General features: G+C 46.4%; 1 protein-coding gene across 2 annotated transcripts; it reads left to right on the forward strand.

Annotated features, from left to right (window-relative positions):
- Positions 1-704: 704 nt before the first annotated feature.
- On the forward strand, positions 705-21,620 carry cnnm2b (cyclin and CBS domain divalent metal cation transport mediator 2b). Of its 2 annotated transcripts, XM_029851357.1 has the most exons (8): positions 705-2,349; positions 13,446-13,589; positions 14,090-14,221; positions 15,145-15,314; positions 15,829-15,922; positions 16,378-16,434; positions 17,944-18,122; positions 18,594-21,620. In XM_029851357.1, exons 1-8 carry the CDS (start codon positions 867-869, stop codon positions 18,867-18,869), a joined length of 2,535 nt encoding a protein of 844 aa, XP_029707217.1. In that variant the 5' UTR covers positions 705-866; the 3' UTR covers positions 18,870-21,620. The 2 variants fall into 2 exon arrangements, with proteins under 2 accessions (XP_029707217.1, XP_011611379.1); XM_011613077.2 differs by lacking the exon at positions 16,378-16,434.

The following is a 21,620-nucleotide window of genomic DNA, read 5'->3' on the forward strand; positions in this document are numbered from 1 at the left end:
TATTTTATTTAGTATTCAAGCTAAGTTTAAGTACTAAAAGCTCTTTATACCGATTATTCATATTTATACTAGACAACTTTTGTGTAACCACTATGTAGACTACAGGTATTTCACACAATAATATTTTCATTTAGGTAAAACAGGTGTTTGTAAGTGGCACTGAAATTGCCAACTCAATTAATTGAACCTGTTCCCCAGGAGCAGATAAATCTGCAAAGAATTTAACAGTGTCAAGAATAAATATTGGGATGAGCGTTTGAATGGCTTTCGCAGTTAATGGCAGAAAGATTAATTGAGGTCCTCAGTATATGATTAGTAAGTGTTTTATTGTAGGGCACGAGGTTTCGAGGATTTAAGACGCTCCGTTTTCACCTTCCTAGTAATTGCAGTGAAATGTAAATCATGTCAAGATGTCAGGCTGAAGCAACGACTCACAGCATTTAGTCCCAGCCAGCCTCGCCTTTCCTACTGTTGCCGTTGACAATTACACCAAAAAAAACCCATGCGTTTGTAAAATGAACAATTTTTTAAGAGCGTAAATCAGAAAGTCACGAGTAGAGTCCTTTACGCGGCGTACACTTGCTCGGGGACTCGCGATTCGTCGATGAGGACGCAGAAGCCCCGCCCCCTGCGCGACGGCCCCCGCTGATTGGTCCCCGGCGTCGCCTGTCTCGGGGACATCAGCGGAGGCACGAGTTGGCCGGTCAGCCTGTGCTCGCGAGTAGTCAGTAACGGAAACGTAATGGCAACGACCAGGTCCTGATGCGCAAGTCACAGCGACTCTAGCGGAGATGAAGGCGGACTCCAACCGGCTCTGATTTTTAAGAATCTTTTCCATTCAGGTTCGCTGCCGTGCGGTTATCGATATGGCAGAGCCGCTATCCACAGCACCCACCACTGCAAAAATGGCGAAACTTTACCGGGTCCGAGCTCTGACGATGATTTTCTTGACTGTCACTGGCTGGTGTGTTACCCCGATAACTGGCAAGGAAGGGTCCGAGGAAACCGTCATCATTGGGCTCCGGCTGGAGGACACCGACGACATTTCCTACATGGATAGGGGCTTTTTGCGGGTGAGTGAGAGTTCCAGGGTGAAATTAAGGGTGTACGGGCAAAACATCAACAACGAAACGTGGTCCAAAATTGCTTTTACGGAGTACGAGCGGAGCCGGACAATTGGGAGTCTTGACAGCTCCTCGATGGATAACCAGAGCCAAGAGGACTCCTCCGGCTTGCATCTCTGCGGTATTAGAACTTCGGATATAATTATATTGCCTAACATCATCCTGAACAGAAAGACGTCGGGAATTGTTGAAATCGAGGTCAAACCTCTGCGGAAGACAGAGAGGAGTAAAGCTTATTACCTCTGCATCGCCACCGCCACGCAGGCCGTGCCCGGGACGGACCCGTGGACGGAGAACACCTGGATCTACCACGACGGGGATGACACCAAAGTGATAGTGGTGGAGGAGAGGAAGTTCTTACTGCCTTTCTGGCTGCAGGTCATCTTCATCTCCATGTTGCTCTGCCTGTCTGGTATGTTCAGCGGGTTGAACCTGGGGCTCATGGCTCTGGACCCCATGGAGCTCCGGATAGTCCAGAATTGCGGCACGGAAAAAGAAAAGAATTACGCCAGGAAAATAGAGCCGGTCAGGAGCCAAGGGAATTACCTGCTTTGCTCACTGCTACTGGGGAATGTGTTGGTGAACACTACGCTGACCATCTTACTGGATGATATCGCTGGTTCGGGACTAATCGCAGTGGTCATGTCCACGATCGGAATTGTCATTTTTGGAGAAATCGTTCCACAGGCCATTTGCTCCAGACACGGCCTGGCTGTGGGCGCCAACACCATATTGCTCACCAAATTCTTCATGTTGCTCACCTTCCCCGCGTCTTACCCGGTGAGCAAACTGTTGGACTACCTTCTGGGACAGGAAGTGGGAACCGTGTACAACCGATCGAAGCTTCTGGAGATGCTCCGCGTCACGGATCCCTATAATGACCTGGTGAAGGAGGAGCTAAACATGATTCAGGGCGCGTTGGAGCTCCGGACTAAGACCGTGGAGGATGTGATGACGCTGCTGAGTGACTGCTTCATGATCCACGTGGATGCCACCCTGGACTTCGACACCATGTCCGACATCATGAAGAGCGGCTACACGCGAATTCCTGTGTATGAGGGCGAGAAATCCAACATAGTGGACCTGCTCTTCGTCAAAGACCTGGCTTTCGTGGACCCGAAAGATTGCACCTCGCTCAAAACCATCACCAAATTTTACAGCCATTCTTTACATTTTGTCTTCAATGACACCAAGCTGGATGTGATGCTGGAGGAGTTTAAAAAAGGTGAGACGGATCACAGGTAATCGCTTACATACGTCCACGGTCTGAGGTGAAATTGCCAGATTGTCTCAGTTGACAGAGGTCACTCTGCAGTCCGCGTGACCTTTGACCTGCCTCCTCCTCGCCTCCTGTCACTGGACATGGAGGAGGGGAACAGGTGAGGTAGGGAACAGCGGAGTTTCAGGTGCTCTAAACTGAACTGATTCATTCAAAATATCAAGGAGATCAGCGATGTGCTTAAACTTTCCAGGTATTTTTTCTGATGAGTTCCAGGCAGTAAGGTGCAGCAGCCTCATTGTTCACTTCCTTTAAGGAGGAGGAGGTGTGTGTGTGTGTGTGTGTGGGGGGGGGGGGGGCTAATCTTTCCCCATCTCTTCCATTCACTGTTAATGTTCACACTGCTTCCCCCCCCCCGTCTGACTCTCCTCCAGCATGTCGTATCGCCATGCGTCTCTTGCCCCACTCTCTCATTCATGCTTTTTGACCCTTGCCTCTCTCCATCCCTCTGATTTGTAAATGTATTAGGACATGTGGGAATGGTGCAACAGCAGCGCCGGGGGTTATCAGCCGGGGTCATCTTGTTTGAGGACCTGCTTAAATCACTCTCCACATCTCTCGCGCTCGCCTCTAAAGGGATGGTGGCGATAACTTCTTTTGTGCGACCAAAAGGAATGCAGTCATGTAGATAATGAATAACAGCCTGGAACACCCTCAAGCCTGTGCGTGGTGTGCTTTTTATGCGCATTTGAGAACGATGTGGACCTCCCCCATGGTTTACCTGACGTATTGCATTGTCAACCCCCCCCCCCCCCCCCACCCCCCGTGAAGTTATTTCTGTCACCATTAATATAATGATCAAAAACACACCCATGGATGCGTTTTATGCTCCTTATAGTATTCACTTTACTGTAAGAGGATTAATTGCAAGGAAACACAGAACAAATCACTGAGCTCTATTACCAGAAGTAAGATGCGGCTCACCATGCCAAACTAGCATTACATAACGAGTTTGGTTGTGTTTGTTTTCTTCATGAGCGAGACCGTCCAGTAATTCGTGCTGCGCTCTTTCGCACTCGTCCTTCTGAACCAACAGCATCGAGCAGTCGGATGTGTTCGATTACTAACTGATGGTGGAACAAAAAAAAAAGTTACGTTACTTTCCCAAAGCAACAGTTTGGTGCTGGAATGAAGGATTTGGAACGGCGTAGTTTGCGATCTCTGCGTGCCCTTCATCGCAGGTCGCGCTGCGTTCAGGTCCGTTATCGGACGGCCGACATTGGGAAGTCGTTATCTCGTAGCCGGGGCTGGTGTGTTGCTTTGGAGCGTCCAGAAACACAGCTAGTGTGGTAGAAGGACCTGCAAGTTTGTGTTAAAGTGGAAAATACATGATGGTGTCGTACGGAGGGTCTGCGTTCACAGTCCCAACGACCTGTTTTAACAGTCATTGCTTATTTATTCGATGCCTCTTGCAAGACGCATCTAGACAATGTATTAGGAAATATTACATTTATCTGAAGGATATACAGTCAGGTCAGCGTTTTCCTGGTATGTACTGTGTAGTAAAAGGAAAGTCCTGATCCCTTCTGTGCAAACGAACTTTTTAATTCAGGCGGACACCACCCTGGAAACTCTTGACCCCTCCATTAATTGCTCTCCGTCTGTGATTGCAACAATTACTGTCATCCAGAGGCTGCTTGTCAAGCCACAGGTTTAGCAGCTAATGAGCGGGTCGCTGCGTGCCAAACCACTCCGTCAAGTCACAAACTGGACTCCGTCTGCGCTTCTGACTTTGAGTTATGCCTGTTATTCCTAAAGTTACTCGGGTGCTGCGCGGCCAAGCCTCGGGGGTGAATCTTCTGTGCGGATGTCTGGAGACATCGTGCTCATGATCTGTTCAGGTTGTGCAGCACCTCTGCTCCTGGGGAGGGCAGGACACTTGTCCAACTGGAATCCAGGACTTGACCCAAACAATGATGCGAAGTAACTATCCGACATGCTTCTCTGCCTCTCTATTTGAATCTCCTAAACTTTGCTTTGTCTTCTTCAGAGCAATAATAACCATATTGTAACGGTGTAATTACATAAGCATCACAATGGTAGGCAGCCAGTTTTATGAGTATATATATATTTATACACATACACACACGGGCAGGTTTGGGAGGGTTTTTTCCCAGCGTGACAGAGAACACACAAGGCTTGGCACGTCTCGAAGCGTTCCCCGCTGCAATATAGGCCAATCTATACTTAATTTAAATTCTCCAGCCTTACCGCTCTCCTTCTCGCTCTCTTTCTCTGAGCTTTGCTGATGTGCTGACAGCACCTCTCTCGTGGGTTTTTGTTCTTCTCCTTGGGCACTTGTCCAGAACGCAACTTAGCAAATTTGTCGCTGAAATGCGCGCACGTCCATGTGTGTGTGTGTGTAACGTTCCATATTAGAACAGCACCTACGGTTTAGATAAAACGCCATCATGAAGATTAGAGGGCCTCACTTTTCTCAATGAGGGATACCCCTTTGAACCCAGCTGGACTTTTCCTGCCGGCCTCTCGCTTTATCAGGATTAATTACGGCAAATAAAGTAAAAAACTTCTCGTCTTGTTGCCACAGAGGGCTTTCCTGACCATATTTTACCAAAGCTATACTGTATATTACGTCTGTTGCCAGGGTTGATCCAGCGTTTGCTGGTCAGAGCTGTTGAAGTCATCGTGGTCAGTAAGAGTTTTACAGCCCAGTTAGCTTCTGTGAGCTACCTGTATGACGTAGCTGACCTTCTGAAAACTTAAGATGCACCATTTCCTGTTTCATTCTTCATCACGTGACCTACCGAGACAATGCTGCTCATCTTCGCTCTATGTGTCTGAACATTTGAACCAAATAAAAACAGCATAGGCCTCAGCTACAGCAGATAAGCACAAATGTGAATTGTCCGATCGATTATGCTGCCTGGCGGGGCGTTGTGCACTGCCAGATTTGGACTGGATGTGGGGGTGAGCATCATCGACCGGAAGCACCTCTGCGGCCGAGCGTCTGTGAAGTTCACTTGGTGAGTCGTCTGACTGACTTTTGGTGACAGAGATATGCTCTGGGTTGAACTCCAAGTTTGTTGTGTTAAAAGAATTGGCCTACATTCTTCAGATTCTGGTACAACATGGGGTGTAGGCTTTTAAGATCCGATTAGCACAACAGCCGAGGAGTGTAAATCTAGGCGCAGCGCACTCCCCAAGCCCGTCTGATCTGGCATTATGACTTTTGCTTTACACCTGTTTTCCACTGGGCTCCCTGCAATACGCCTTTAACGTGAGAAACGCAGCTTAATCATGTTCATAGCGCTAAACTTTCATAAATAGATTGCACAGCATGTACAGTAGCATTGTCCTGTAAATATACATTTGATCCTTTATTACTTTATCCTTCCTTGGTCGTAAAAATAAAGATGATATCGGACGTTATCGCTAATCTGTGGGCTTGATTTACTTCATCTGGGCAGATGCAAATATGCTGTAGGCGTTTTATGGCGGTTAGCATCACGTTAGTGTTCGCTGGACAAAAGGCTTTGCTGGTTTTTGTGTGGTGGATGTAATTAAGGAGCTGAATCTGTTTCCTGCACATGTTACCAGGGATCTGTAGTCATGCACTGCTGAGGAAAATTCGGGATTACGCAATCCAGAATGCAACCACCCCCACGTTCTTTTTAATAAGCTGTTTCCCAAAACAGACCTGTGTGTGTGTGTGTGTGTGTGTGTGTGTGTATTTTGTTTCTTTTGGAAGGGCCAACGTGGTAACAGATTATCAAGACTTTATGGCGGTTATGATCAAAGCTATTAGCGCAACAGTAAACTAATGCTTAACGCTGAATATTTTTCTAATAAATGTTAATATTTCATTTGTCTCCCGCGTTTCATTGGATGCAAAGTGAGCGCCGTTAATTTAAAACTGCACTTGTTATTCAGAATTCCTTGTGTGCGTTTCGAAGTCTCAGAGTCCTAATTTTGTCCATGTCCTGCTTGTTTTGAGTGCAGCTTTGTATTTAAGATATCATCGTGGTCGTTTGGGTGTTGTGCATGATGTCACTCTCATGATATGAAGGGAAATTACTGCTATTAGTGCTGCTGTGCGGTGAGCTTAATGATTCGGGTTGAAATATTCAGCTGACTGTGCAAATCATCCCCGTTTCTAACAATCTCTCACACCGATTCAGCTGTTAATCTCGACGGTAACGCATCTGTTGCTGAACATTCCCCATTTTTTTTTCATAAATAACAGACTCGGGGTGGAATGAAAGAGGAAAAAAGTAGATTCTGGTTCTTCAGACCGGGTCAGAAAGCCCTCCCAACCGGACTCTGCACAGCACACTTGCAGAAGCAGAGCCACTTGCTTGTGCAGCCTGTCCCATCCCCCTTCTCCCACATTCCCCCCCCCTCTCCTCTACTCTCCATATTGTCCTCTCGCCTGTTTCCCTCAGTGTTATAAATTACGAACGACACAAACCTCCAGGCCCAAGGCTCCGCCGTGGATGCCTTCCAAACTGCACTTTTTAGCGAGCCAAAGGCTGGCTTCATTGATAACGCCGGGCACACTGTCCCACTCCCCCATTTACTGGCAGGCGGAAAAGCACAAGACGGGTCCTTCACAGGCCCGGAAAACACCAGCACTTTTTGGAACCTTCTTTTATACCACTACAGCGGAGCGTCTCCTCTTTTTTCCCCGGTGGAAATCTGTTCCGCAAAAGTAACATTTTAGTCTTTAAGGTTCAGGGGACTATATTTGAGCCCGTGCGCTCCACAGTCACGATTCCTTTTCTTTCTTGTATGTCAGTGCAGCTGGAACTGTTGGACCACTGTCTTTGTACTGTAAAGTGGGTTTTCATGATGCATTTTCAGCCCGTTTCCAATCGGATCTTCCTCCCAGAGTCGTCCTCGGTGCAGAGATGCGTTTTAAGGTCATTCGGTTCACTTAGTATTCCTGCACATTTCCCCTCTCTCCCAACAAGAAGTGGGGAAACTGCTAGTAGGGCCTCACTTCAGTCTGCACTCCGCAGGCCTCTGCCACCGCTCCAGCTGACCCTCCAAACAACCCAGATCCACACTCAGAGCCTTAACCCCGTCCACAGATGGAGACCTGGCTGTTCTGCTGTGCGGTGACGGTCCAATACTATAGAATAGTGACTCCGCTGAAGGGAGATTTACTCCTTTTTGTACCCGAGAACCTGCTTATGTTCAACAGATCGCTAATTATGCTACTTGGACCCGTACCTGTGCTGTTGTGACCTTTCTCGGACCTCGTTTTTTCCAATTCAGGGTTCATGCTCGTTCTACAAAAAGGTCGAAAGGGATAGAGTTCCTGATGACATTTTATAGTCGTGCTGACAGTCAGATTGCAGAGCTTGGTTTGTACATGGAGCGGCTGACAGGATTAAGACAGGGAAAGACCGTGGCTGAGGATTTCTGGGGTTGCTTCTTGCACAGGTGAGACTCCTAACCTGCCAAACGGAAGCCGGACAACGAGATCTAGGATTCCTCGTAGTGAAATCAGTGAAGACTGAAGGGAAGAAACTTCCTGACGTGGGATAACTTGGGTGAAGCATTGCTGCCCAACACCAGCTCAGCGCTGTTATCGATGCTAATATGTCCCAGTTAAGGTGCTGATGTCGGCGTGTCTGCTGACGATCCCGCCTGCTAAAGTCAGATCATAAAAAAATAACACCCAATGCAGTTTTCCCCGCTGCCGTCCAGATTCTCAAAGCTTATTGCACAAAGCATGGGAGCTTTTTATTGAGTACTTAGCTCATTCTAGCTTTAAGGATTTCACTTGGGCTAATTGTTTTTATTGAGGTTAATTATGAGTTTTAAATCCCTGAGTGCTGTGTGCCAAAATTGTGTGTTTTCAGGTGATTAAATCGTTTTGGCTTTCTGTGTCATAAGGGAAGAATCCAATCAAACAGTTTGGAAGTGATGGAGCGCTGAGGGAGATAAACAGTTAATGAGGACTACGTGAGCGTTGCGCTGGTACAGAATCCCGTTTTCAGGTTAGACATGGAACAGTGTGTAGCTGTGAACAACCAGCAAAACACACGAGACTCCTTCCTTCCCCTGCTGCTCATTATACATATTTCTTTAGTTATTTGCTGCCAGATTGACCGATTTCCTGATGATCGGCCAGTCCTAACACCCTCTTAGGGAACACTTTAGATTAGGGAACACATATTCACAATTATCTACATGCAGAAAGAGGTCACAAAGGTGCTTTGTAGTGAATAATGAAGCGTCAATATGCTGCTAATATGCCTGTTAGTAAAGCAATAATTTGTTAAGTGTTACCACTATGGCTGAAATGAGAAAATGTAATAGATGGTAAAGAAATTAACGGAAATTTGACACAATGAAAAATGACGATATTTACTTTTTTATTCATTACTTAACATGTATTGTTGTAGTTAAAAGTATTTATCGGTCTGTAGGGGAGGCTGGGAAACGAAGGGTTTCTGGTTCAAGCCCCGGTGTGGACAAAGCGTTGGAGGGGTTCTGGTAACAGGGTCCAGAACACCGTCAGAGTACCCTTGAGCCAAGGTTCCGAACCCCCAAATGCTCACACAGGGGCCCCGCAGTGAGCTCCCATATGCCGCTGGGATAGTCTCCAGCTCCCTCCCCATGACCCCGAAAGGGATAAAGTGATCAAGAAAGGGTAAGACAGGATCAGTGGGAGGGGAGGATCAGCTTCCATCCCACAATTGAGGTGATGTAAAATGTCCAGAAAAAAGGTGGCAAGATGATCTGGTACAGAAGGGAAGGATGATCAAATGGTGTCAGGTGACCGAGGATGAAGGGAACACACTCAAGGAGATGAATCTTGATCTTTTATTACCTGAAACCTGTTAAGAGTCTCAAAAAATTGCTATTCAATGAACACTGAAGGTTTACGGTTGTCATGGTGATGGCTAAGGCTACAGCAGTGTCACACCTAATGAAGTTGTCCTGAGACGACTGAGCGTCCTCTAAATGCTCGTCATTAACGCCTTATACCGAAGCCATAATAATTGAGTCTCAGATTGTGTCCCCCCCCCTCCCCATCACCTCTGGGTGGTTTCAAGTTGAGTCACTCGTGTGTCGTTTCTTAGCCCGGCTTTCCCGCCCACCGAAACAGAAAATGCGGAGAAACGGTGTTATTGCCGAGAAATGAGGTCTGCCCTCCTCTCCTAACCGTAATTAAGGGGCCTTGGTCACAAGATCACGCTGCTGCTACTAACCGGTGGTGTTCCAGGGCACACATATGCAGCCCAGCGCAGACACGCACACGCACGCACCCTGCTGGAAGGAAATTGTTGTTCATTCAGAGAAGCAGCTTGCTGTCATAGCTGGCTACGTTTGTTGTTGAAAGGTCCCCTGGGTGGAGATTCCTTTGGGCCTCAGTCATAAGGAGAGGCTTCAATGGGAGAGCAGTGAGGAGAGATGAATGAGCCCGTGGTCAGGTGCTGCTCTGTCGCCACTGCTGAATGGTGAGCGCACCAATAACACAAGCGCGGCGTGTTTTCAAGTGCCAGAACGCTCAGCACATATAACAGCTAGCAACACAGCAACACATATAACAGCTAGCAACGCATATAACAGCTAGCAACACAGCAACACCTCTGACAGTCACGCTGACCCTAATCTGACACCTCATTAGGAGTTAACCCACTTTTGACCACTGCTAGATGCATCATTTGAGTAATAAATAGATCATAATTCCCTTTTTTTGCTCATTGTTGTCAACATTGGAGTTACAGGCTGTAATGATCAATTTACATACATCTAAGACCTTTATGGTTGAGACGTAAATTAGTCCTACTTATGTAGGACTGTCAATATCAAGTCAGGTCACCTTATTTATTTGTTTCACAGACAGTGAGACAATAATTATGATACTAATTTTGATGCTAATTTAATACATGTAGAAACAGGTTTCAACGGTAACTCACTGAAGAACTTTACGATTAAATGTGATCGATTCTCGATCTGAGCCGGTTGTGGATTTTTCTCGCTGCACTCCACAGCTTAACTGTTCACATAGAAATTAAGGCCCATTAACAGCTGAAGGTGATCAAACCCTTGTCCACTTGTAACTGAATGAAAAGTACGAATCCTTTAAAACCCAAATTATGACGTCAGCTGTAGGATTTCCTCAGAGTTTCACCAAATCTCCCCAGAGCCGCAGCTACACCTCCGCTGGAAATGTCTGAAGTTGAACTGGTCCCAGTACTGATATTATAAGCTTCTCCCAAAGTATCCAGTTTATCTCTGTGGTCTAATTTACTCGTGGGGGAAATGCAGCCACTTATAAACACAGACAGACAGACAGACATTCCAGTTATGTCTCCAGATAGTGCTGCCTAAGACGTTGACTTTAGCTGATGCTTCCCTCCTCGTTTTGACCATGTCAACGGAAAAATGGGTCAGAATGGCTGGAAAGTCGGTGGGGTTAGATTTAGAAGAAAGGCTGCTCCCAAGATGGGTTCCCATCGAAGAAATGGGATGGAAGGGACTGCAGCGTGGGGAGGCGGGTAGAGATGAGCCTCCACAACAGACCCCTCATCCTCCCACTCCAGCTCAATGTGCCTTACGTGCCTATTTATAGGGGGAAATCGTGCTATGGAAAATTATGACAAAGCTGCATTCCATAAATAAGCTGGGAATGGTGAAAGAGAGCACACAGTCTCTGAAGGCCTGATGGAAGTTTCTCAGGCTTTGGATTACAGATATGTGCATGACAGACAGACACACACACACACATTTGGATATAGGCTGACCGTTGAAGGCAGAGTAGACGACAGAGAGGAGGCCGGAGTGTCTCAGACTCCATACCGTCAGCAGCCTTCTCTCTTTACCTGCCGTCACTCCTCACAACACCCGATGCCGCAGTGGCAGCAAACACGCAGCGAACACACACGCTGCCGTTGTTTATGGAAGACAGACACCTCTCTTCCTGTCCCAAGTGGTATTGTTGATTTGTAGGAAACTGGAAAATATGCACTCATCTTGTGGGATAGTGAGACAACACAGTCTAAATGAGCTCTGTGTGTGTGTGTGTGTGTGTGTGTGTGTGAGACCCAACATTGGGTTTAGGTTAGCGTTTGGTTGTTATGCTTAGGCTAAGGCTTAGGGATGAATAATGCGTTATGCCTATGAAAGTCCTCACAAAGATAGAAGTACAAGGATGTGTGTCTGTCAGCATATGCTAAAAAGACTTAGGGACATAGAGGTTTAATGGACAGAGAGGATAAATGGACTGCTAACGGTTGAACAAAGAGGCTAATTGCACACATTTTAATAGCCGTCTTGTGTGTTTTTGAGGTACCAAATTTAGATTTTTGACCTTTTGCATCGGTTGTGGCCAAACTAAGCCGCACGGCAACGCAGGTGTAGCTGCATGTCCGTTTAGAACGTGGTAAAATGGTAAAATAATAAAGGCCTTGTGACCCCGGCGGCCTCTACTCACGCTCTACTCACTTTTCTGCCATATCTTCTATCTCTTATCCCTCCATTCGGGTCACATAAAGGTTAAAAGTCTGTCCTTAACCGGAAGAATTTTTAATCAAAATGTGTATTAACTATAAGCTGCCAGGTACAGAATTGGCGCAATGTTACGACGTTCCACGTGGTTAATGGAAAGTTACCACATGGACCATTGCAAGATGCAGTTCTTTATGGCAGCCGTGTCCTCATCTCTTATCACCTGGGTCACACAAAGGTTAGAGGTTGGTCCGCGTCTTGTGTGTGTTCTTGTTCTCGTAACTTTGATACGACTGAACTGGTCATACTTGCAATATGGGGGCGACGACAAGAGGTAAGCCACCAGATAACTATGAATAAAACCCTCAGGATACATGAATAAAAGAAGCTTTTGAGTGCTAATTGGTGGGAACTTAAATCCTCCAGACCTCAGATGGCGACAGACCTCTGGTTCATATAGGTAACAGGTGTAACAGGTGACGGCGGGATTATTTTCGTTTAGAAAGCGGGTTCCTTTAAAGAAAACTAGCGGACATTGATCTGGTTCCCCGTGCTTTGCTGGCCTCTGTCTGGGCAGTTCAGAGTCTGCTCGAGGTCTTCGAAGGCCTGATTAGCATGTTAGCGCTCATGAACACAGATATGCTAATTAATAAGAACATGATTGCTCTGCTGCCCAGAGGAAAACGCGACTATCTCCTCCCGTTATATGTGAAGTGATCTCAGCCCATCTTTTCCCAGCTTTTATAACAGCTCAGCGTCAGTTCGTGCTGCTGAACCGCTGCAGTCGAACTTTCTGGAGGATTTAACTCATTAAACCCATTGATGCTGCATCAAATACCTGCGCTGAAACAGCATCACAGCACCGACCCAGCGGTGTAACAGCGGTGCTCACGTGCACTCGCTGGTTCCTTCACACCCAGGTGTGCAGCATCTGCACGCAGAAACGTCCCATTGTGAGAAAATGTGATTGGGCAGCGGAGGTTTCGGCCGGTCTGCGCTCGGTGAGAATATCGCCAGGGTGGAATGGAAACTTCATTTTGCAGGGGCTAATATTAGCCCGGGCCTCTGGAAAATTCCTTTTAAATGATCGCAAGCTGAGAAAAGGCAAAGAATTTGTTTAGCATTTTGCTTGACAGGATTCTCTACATACACATGGCGGTTCGTTTCTCATTTTGATCTTTAAGTTCGCAGGAGGGTCCTGGGAACGCAGAGGCGGTGGTCGTGATGGCGCCCGGGCTAACGGGATGACATTGACTGGCCGACTTTTATTTGGCTTTTTGAGTCTTCTTCGGTAAAATGTGCTACATTTGTTGTAGGCAGTGTATTTGATTCCATGTAACATCTGTATTGGAGATTTCCCTAAAAAGAAACGTTCCCCTGACCCAAACAAAAGCACCTAGTCGGGGGGTCGCGGCATTCAGATCATTGATAAGTGGAACACACTTGGAGCATTCAGCACTTCTGCCTTCAATTGTTGGCTTAAAAGAAGTTGTTTTTTTTAACCAAGCTAAAGGAATCCTTCCTAATAGACTGGGAATACTGGTGGAAAAGGGGATATGAAGTTTAATTCCCTCACTCTTACCACATTTGTCTGCTTGTGCTTCCTGTGTTGGTAGGAAAATCCCACCTGGCCATTGTTCAGAGGGTGAATAACGAATGCAAGGGAGACCCTTTCTACGAAGTTCTGGGCATCGTCACCCTGGAGGACGTGATCGAAGAACTCATCAAGTCAGAGATCCTGGATGAGACGGACATGTACAGTAAGTTCTGGTGCTGCGACCATCTTGGCGGGTTGAAATGTCACAGATACAGATTAAAGCTGCTCAGCCACAATGAAAACTATCTCTGAACGCCTGTTTTAATGAATGAACTTTTCCACTTACGAAATAATAGATTATTTTCTGTATTATTAAGTATATTAAAAAGACCAATTGTTCCTAATAAAAGCTCTAATAGTGTCAATAAAGTTCTGCCGACCTCGGGTTCACTAATGCATATGGCTTTAAGCAATGCTAAGAATGTGCTAAGCTAACAACATAGCCCCCTATAGCTCTCTTTTAGTTCTAAGAAGAACACCACGGCTACGTTTCTGGAAAAAGCAATAAGCCTTGGGTAACTCAAGTTTAGTCACCTTGTGACCCTGCGGGACTCCGTCATTGTCAGTGAAGCGTCTGGAGTCGCCCTTCAGGTTCTCTTCAAAAAAAAAAAGGTCGTCTCGTGTTTCACTTTCATTTTTGTTTGTTTGTTTTTTCCTCCGCAGCGGACAACAAGACCAAAAAGAAAATCACCCATCGGGAAAGGAAGCAGGATTTCTCAGCTTTCAAGCCTAATGAAATGAAGGTTAAAATATCACCTCAGCTTCTGCTGGCTACCCTGCGTTTCCTAGCAACAGGCAAGTGGGCTGTGTTGCTGCTTGACTTCCCCTAGTGTGCTCTCAGCCCCTCGCTGCGGAGAAACTGTGCATGCATGTGTGTGTGTGTCTGTGTGTGTGTGTGTGTCCATGTGTGTGTCCATGTGTGTGTGTGTGTGTGTGTGTGTGTGTGTGTGTGTGTGCCTGTGCAGGCTTTGAGGGTAAAGGGAGGAGTGCGTATGTGTGTTGAATGGGTATCTGTTGTTTGTGTTGTATGTGAAGGAATGGGTTTTGTGTGTGTGTGTGTGTGTGTGTGTAGAGGGAGAAGGGCTCTTGCAGTGCGGCATGGGATGTCTGTGCTGACTGTGTACTAAAGAAAATGCAGCCGTCTATTTGCTTGCATGTCATGCGCCGCAGGTTACATGTCTTAGCTCACAGCTTTAAAAACAACACCCTGTTTGCTTACACTCATTCCTCGGTGACATCACATGCAGCATTTTTTGGCCTATTATTGGGTTTCTCACACAAGTCAGCATAGCATCGTGTAAAATGTGAAATATTTCACCCGCTTTCCCTTGGGAAATGGATTTCTGAGCAGGCTGCACAACATCTAAGTCCTACTACAGCAGCTGCAGTGGATGAGAGCCTCTGTGCAGATTTGCTTTAGAACTTTGACCTAGCAGCTAAGCATTGATTAAGTTCCTCTAAAGGCTATTAGTGAGTTTAGTTCCTGGTGGTGGAGCCAGCAGCATGCTGATACATATCACTGCCACTGAGTTGACAAAGCAGATTGGCTAATTTTGGGGCCAAACTAGCCAGTTATTGTTTATTATTAAAATATCGCTAATTATATCAAGGCGGTTGTAAGGTAAAGAAGAAAGGATTTGAATGCGATATTAAAGCTATTACGTAATAAGGAGACATTAACGGTCCAACATTGACTCCTCCCCTCTCCGTGTCTTCAGAGGTGGAGGTGTTTGCTCCACCTCACGTGTCCGAAAAGATTCTGCTGCGCCTGCTGAAGCATCCCAATGTCATCCAGGAGCTGATGTACAACGAGAAGAACAGGAACGCCGGGAGTCACTACCTCTTCAACAGGAACAAGGCGGTGGATTATTTCATTCTCATTCTACAGGTGTGTGGATCCATTCTAGCTTTACCTTTAGCGGTAAATGTCACACCCACGAAAACCTGGAATCTGACGTAACCTGAGGGGACAAAAAACATTTGAGGGTGCAGGAATCAAAGAGCTGGAGCTGAAAACTGACAGCCCAGATAAACAGCTCATAAATGTCCGACAAAAGACAGAAATACAACAGCAGAGTGGAACTAGGTGGTGTAGGAAAGTTAATACCACTGTGTTGACTGTGCTAATTTCAATGTCATTGATAGAGATCAATGTTTTATATTTGATGGCGTTCCTCCTGCTGTAAACCTTCTAAATTAGTGTGTTTTAGAGCAGATGGCGTCTAACCGGGACAAACGTCAGATGGGGTTTGGGGAGGAGACTTATTCGGAAAAGAAAGAGGAAGAGCGCTAATGTGGAGGGGCGCACCTGTGGCCGGGAATGTCAGAGTGATGGGTGAAGGTTTTTAGTAGCATGTTTCATCCTCAACGCCGTTGGCGCTCTGCGGATCTCATCATCACAGGGGAGAGTGGAGGTGGAAGCGGGAAAAGAGGGGATAAAGTTCGAGGCGGGACCGTTCTCCTTCTACGGGATGATGGCGCTGACAGCCTCCTCAGGTAAAAACCTCACACACGCTGGGTTTAAATGGGACAACGGGGGACGGGAAGGTGCGTGGGCAGAATATAAGATGCACCTGACTCCCCCCCAGGCTTGAACATGTCGGGTACGTGTCAGGTGCTCTGACTAAATTTCCTGGGGGGAATCTTGTTTAAATGTTAATAGCTGAAGGTGACATCATCATGGATTGCTGCTGCCCTCCCGGTTCATTCATAAACTACAGAACCAGCCGTTCCACTCATGGGTTGTGGGATTTGAGAGACACCTAGTGGTGGAATAAGAGAACAGCACCTGGGACTGACACTTTTTCTCGATTTCACGTCGATTTCCAAGTCCGAGCGGGTGTCCATGTTTTTGATTTGTGTACATTGGTTTGCTTTTTCCTTGATTTTGACATCTTTTCCTTCTTTTGTTCTTATCTTTTGTGTTCCCCATCCCCCCCTCCCCCCAAAAGTGCCGCGCTCCCTGTTGCACATGGTCAGTCGGTCTGAATCACTAGCGGGATCTCCGGGTACAGTAGCCTTTTCTGTCAACACACACAACCTTCTTTACGACTAACACCTCATTAAAATCACTAGTTCACACATGGAGAAGATGCTGTATTGTGTTACTGTACATTTCTGTGTGGGGGGTGGAAAACAGATTCAAATTTAGAGTTAACACCCCCCCAGCCATTAGTCAAGTGACTGAATGGTGTTGGAGACTTTAGAGGCCCCAAAGCAGACCAGGCTCCACCCCCTTCGCCTCTAACCTTTAACCTTCTGGCTACATAAACAAGACCTACAGCCAAAGCCCCCTGCTGGACACCCCCGAGTGCTCATAGAAACACACACATGTTCACGTGTGCAGACACACGTACTCAGAGGTCCACACACACTATTGAAAAAAGGTTTAACAGTGACCTACAGTGCACACGCCATCATCTTTTGTGTGTGTGTGTGTGTCTGAAGGATGTGTGTTGTTGACACACCATTGTTTTCTGTATTGTGCCCTCAAGAGTAGAGTCCTAAGCTCCACATGCCATGCCTTTGGTCTACACACACACACACACACACACACACACACACACACACACACACACACACACACACGTGCGCTCACACACACATATTCTTTTATAGGATTACATACATTCCAGTTGGCGCTGTAGCATTAGCATTGGTCATTGTGTGTGATTTTCACTGGGCTCGTCTAAGAAGTGGAAAACATAATCTGGCTTTAATTAAAATACAAAAATAAAAGGCACTTTAAGTCCTCTAAGGTAGCACCTACAAAGAAGCCCCGTCAGTGGAGACCACCGCCCCACCTGCCAGGGTGAAGTTCCCCTCACCTTAACCCTGCGTTCAGGGGGGTGGACATGACCCTGAACCAATTAAACCTCCGGGACTGTGATGTAATCCTGGTTACTGGTTGAATCCTGATTATCCAGTCGACCCTGTGGAGCTGTGACTTTTGGCTCACTATGGCAGACCTTGGACAGGACAAGGACGTCTCAGAGACCCGAGACGGGGAGCAGTGTCCCTCTTCAGTCAGAAAAAAAGTAGAAATATTTCACCTTAATTTGAATCATTTTGATGTCCATCACAACAGGAGTGAGTGTGCGAGGAAACAAAATACCTGCACGCCTCTTATTTTGGGTCGTGAGGGGTTAAAGACTTAGAGTATGTCCAAATTAGATTTCCAATCATCACAGCAAGCAGCTGTGCTAATATGTTACACTTGACTTTGAAAAATGTCACTAAGCTTCCTAAGTGCTGATGAAGCTGTTAAGCAGCTCATTATGAGTCAGAGCAGCACTGTAGAAATGTGCGAAATAGATCAAAAACTCACTCCCTGCAGGACTTTTGGAGACTTTTGGGGGATTATTGCATCACAAAGGCAGATACAGATACAGTTGTGAGCAACATTAACAAAATACTAACCCCATCACATATAGCAGCCTTTTACAATTTAGCCTCAGCGTGCTAGTGCTGTTGCCTGTCAGCAGAGAGTTTTGATTAATCTCTCACCTCCTTAACAGAGAATAAATCTTCTCCGTGGCCTTTTGAACTCAACCTATCAGACACCCTGAACAGGAGTAATCGCACCGACGCCATCAGCCAAACTCTGGGCAGCAACAACAACCAGCTCAACTCCTTCTTGCAGGGCTACGTACCCGATTACTCAGTCAGAGCGTGCTCAGACCTGCAGTTCATTAAGGTGAGTCCGTAAGCACGACATAAGTCTGCCATATATTTATATAAACATCGAGGTGGGTCCTTCTCCTCCGTGGGCACCTTGTTTCTATAGTAACCTGGAGTTTGCAGCCAGATAAACTAAAGGCTTGAGTACTGTTACATTTATTGTGCACTTTACAGGGGTCAGAAGGGTCACCATGCTAACATGCTAGTTCTGTGGTTGTGTTTACCCATTTTTTGGTGCAGGTGTAGTCTCAAAACATCGATGTTTAGGGTGATGAGGTGTAAGTGCATGTGAGTGTGTGACGCATGTGTCCCACCCTGCCTGGGGTGTACTCCTGCCCCTCATCCATTGAGCTGGGATGCCCCCTGGATGATGAGGGTTCAGCCTCGACACGAGGCGCCCGATGCAGCGACATCGCCACCTACTGTCCGTTTCCAGTCTCAACACCCGTTTCCTTACTGGACCTGAAGCCAGTTTCCTGTCTTCCAGATCACTCGGCAGCAGTACCATAACGCCGTCATGGCGTCGCAGATGGACAAATCGTCGCAGACCACAGACAGCGAGGTCACTAAGAGTGAACTAACTGAACTCCACGACGCTGTGGAGACCTCTGTGGTCTTCACCAGCGTGACCAGCACCGCCGGCGGCAACCCCGACTGTGCCGTGGTGGTGCTCAACGAAACCTCCCACATGCTCAACCAGCAGCAGAACTGTGTGGGTCTCAGCAGGAGCAACCACAGCACCCACAATGAGGGACCCATCTAACCCCCACCCTCCTCCCCCTAAAACAACCCCCTGCCCAAGCCGAGGGGAGAACAACACCTCCACCCAGTCTCATGGACGCGCACGGAGCGGTGGGGAAGAAAGAGATGAGGGAATGTGGGGAGGTGGGTGCAGGGGTGGTGGGGGTTCTGCCCAAAGCCCCTGAGTGGGTAAGTTAGTGAGTCGGTCTGTCAGAGTCCCCCATGGAGGGGCAGCGGGGAAGACTGGTGCTACGTCACCCCCATCCACACACGCCCCGACAGGGGGCGCACTTGGACCATACTCGCCACTGAGCTTCCTTTTTATTTGGGACAATTTGACAGTTTAATCGCAGCAACAGAGTGTACACACACCTTGTGGCCCTCTCTCCACACACACACACACACATTGAAACACACACACACACACACACACACAAATATAACTCAACTCTCTCCTCAGGCCAAAGACTTTGGTCCCCCTTTTCTACACTGGACTTTTGCACACAAACACATATTTAAATACACACACACCCACACACACTTATACAAGCCCCCCCATCCTGTACATCTTTCATACATTAAAACCCACACATGCAGAAAACAATGGTTGGACAAAGACTGCACCAAAAACACTTTGAAAGCAAAACCGCTAAACCACGAACCAAGAATGTTTTCCTGTATTTATTTATTTTATAATATTGTCTGTATATATATGTATGTATGGAGACATGATATGACCAGCATTTTAATATAAGTATCCATTGAGCATGTGTACACAGCTGTGTGTTCTGAGTAACAGGTGTCATATTAAAAAGGATATGCTACATATATGGAATGAACATCCATTCACGTGTACAGGGAGGTGAGGGTCTTATACATGTATATTACAGATCCTGTTATTTTTACTATTATCTTAAATCAGACTTATGGTACCTTACCTTTTTCACCTTAAACAAAATCACACTATTGCCTTTAAGAGAAATCACATAGTCAATTATTTTAACAAAGTGCAATAAACTGCAGTTATTTAAGCGATGATTGTCGATTCCAGCGAAAAAAGAAATCACTATTTTGTGAATTGACGGATGTTGTTTGTATGTATGTACTGTATGAATATTTTGTTTGAAATCCTAAACTGCAGCCATCCGCGTGCAAAACTGTCCTCGCTGCCTTTTACACGTATCTGTGTCCTTTGACCTCAAACGCAACGTCCACTGTGCTCATGTGGGAGTGGGGATGCGTGTTTGTGTGAAAGTGCCAACGCAGCACTAGTGCCTCTGCTAATACTTCTCCCTTTGTTCCCCCCTTTTTTTGGGCATTTTTTTTTTTTCGCAAAATCACACTTAATAATTGCACAGTATTAATGACCTCATGTATTAATGACCTCTTGATAATTGCACAGTATTAATGACCTCATGGAGCGCGACGAGCATCCGAAGAGTTGGCCTGAAAACTTACCTGTGAGTGACACTGACACACACACACCTGTGTTCATGCGCTCCTTGTCCGCGTGTGTGTGTCTGTGCGTGCGCGAGCGTGCGTGCGTGTGTGTTTGTGGAGAAGGTTTTGGGTTTTTAGCCCAGGGGTTGACAGCGGTGAATGTGAACGAGGCTCCGTTTAATCCATTTTGGCTCCTGAAATGATGCATCTTATACTATATATCTTAAAACCTTTATTATCAGTTGTGTCTTAATTTAGAGTAAAATATATTTTTTAAAAACAAATTTTCACTAGCTGCTATTGAAGAGAACTATTTTTATTGATTTGATTTGATCTTAGATCATGCTGATTTATTTCACAGTTTCACGAGAATGCAATAAAAGAATAGTTTGACATTTGGGAAATGTGCTAATTTGCATTCTTGTGGAGCTTCAGACTCGATACCACTTATAAACTCGTGTTAAATGCCACTTAGCCACTTAGCTTAGCACTGTATAAAAACTCCAAATACTTGATATATCACGTTAATGCTAAAGAAAGCTAATGTCTCTTGGCTAACGCCACGTATCATGACAATGAATTAACACAGTGGTATCAATCTGCTGACAAGAGAGCAAATAAGCCGTCATGTCAAACTGAAGCCTTTATTGTTCTGTTTTGCTTTAGTCCTTTTTCACCCTTTTTTGCTTTACCTCATTAAGGCAGGATCGAGTTTTTATTGTTTGTTGTTTGTTCATTTGAGTTTTAGTGTAGAATAATCTTTACTTGGTGCCTCTGGTGGCGTAGTTTTTAATGATTTCACTCCCAGGACTGTTCTCTAACTCGACCGTACTGTACAGGCCAAACCAAGACTTTCTTTGAATATATTCAGTTGCTATTGGCAACCACTGGTGGTCAGTGTTTCCACGTGCACGGCCGGCCCTGCCGTCTGTCCAGTTGCGAGGCCCCCTCGGCCCCGAGTCCACGGACGGGTTCCGTCTGTGTTGTTTTGTGCTCGCTGTAGTTTGTTGTTTACTTTAACGTGCTCCTATGCAGCAGACGCGCTCTGCTCCGCAGGGACAATCACTCCAGTTTATACTGTGCACGTGACAGCAAAATGTCCAAACCGCCCACAGGAACAGGAGGGTTACGCTGCACACACACTAACCCGTCTCTGTCCGCCCGTCACTCAACTGGGATTCTGATGCTCCCGGGATGTGAATGCTTTGCAGATGTGTGTTTTATTCCCAATGCTGCTACTGTACCCATATGCTGTCCATAATGTCTCTCCTGCCTGAAGAGAACATTCCCAGTACCTCCACCAGCTGGTGGGTTAATAAAAAAAGTGAATGAT

This window comes from Takifugu rubripes, chromosome 17, assembly GCF_901000725.2.
Source record: "Takifugu rubripes chromosome 17, fTakRub1.2, whole genome shotgun sequence".
NCBI lineage: Eukaryota > Metazoa > Chordata > Actinopteri > Tetraodontiformes > Tetraodontidae > Takifugu > Takifugu rubripes.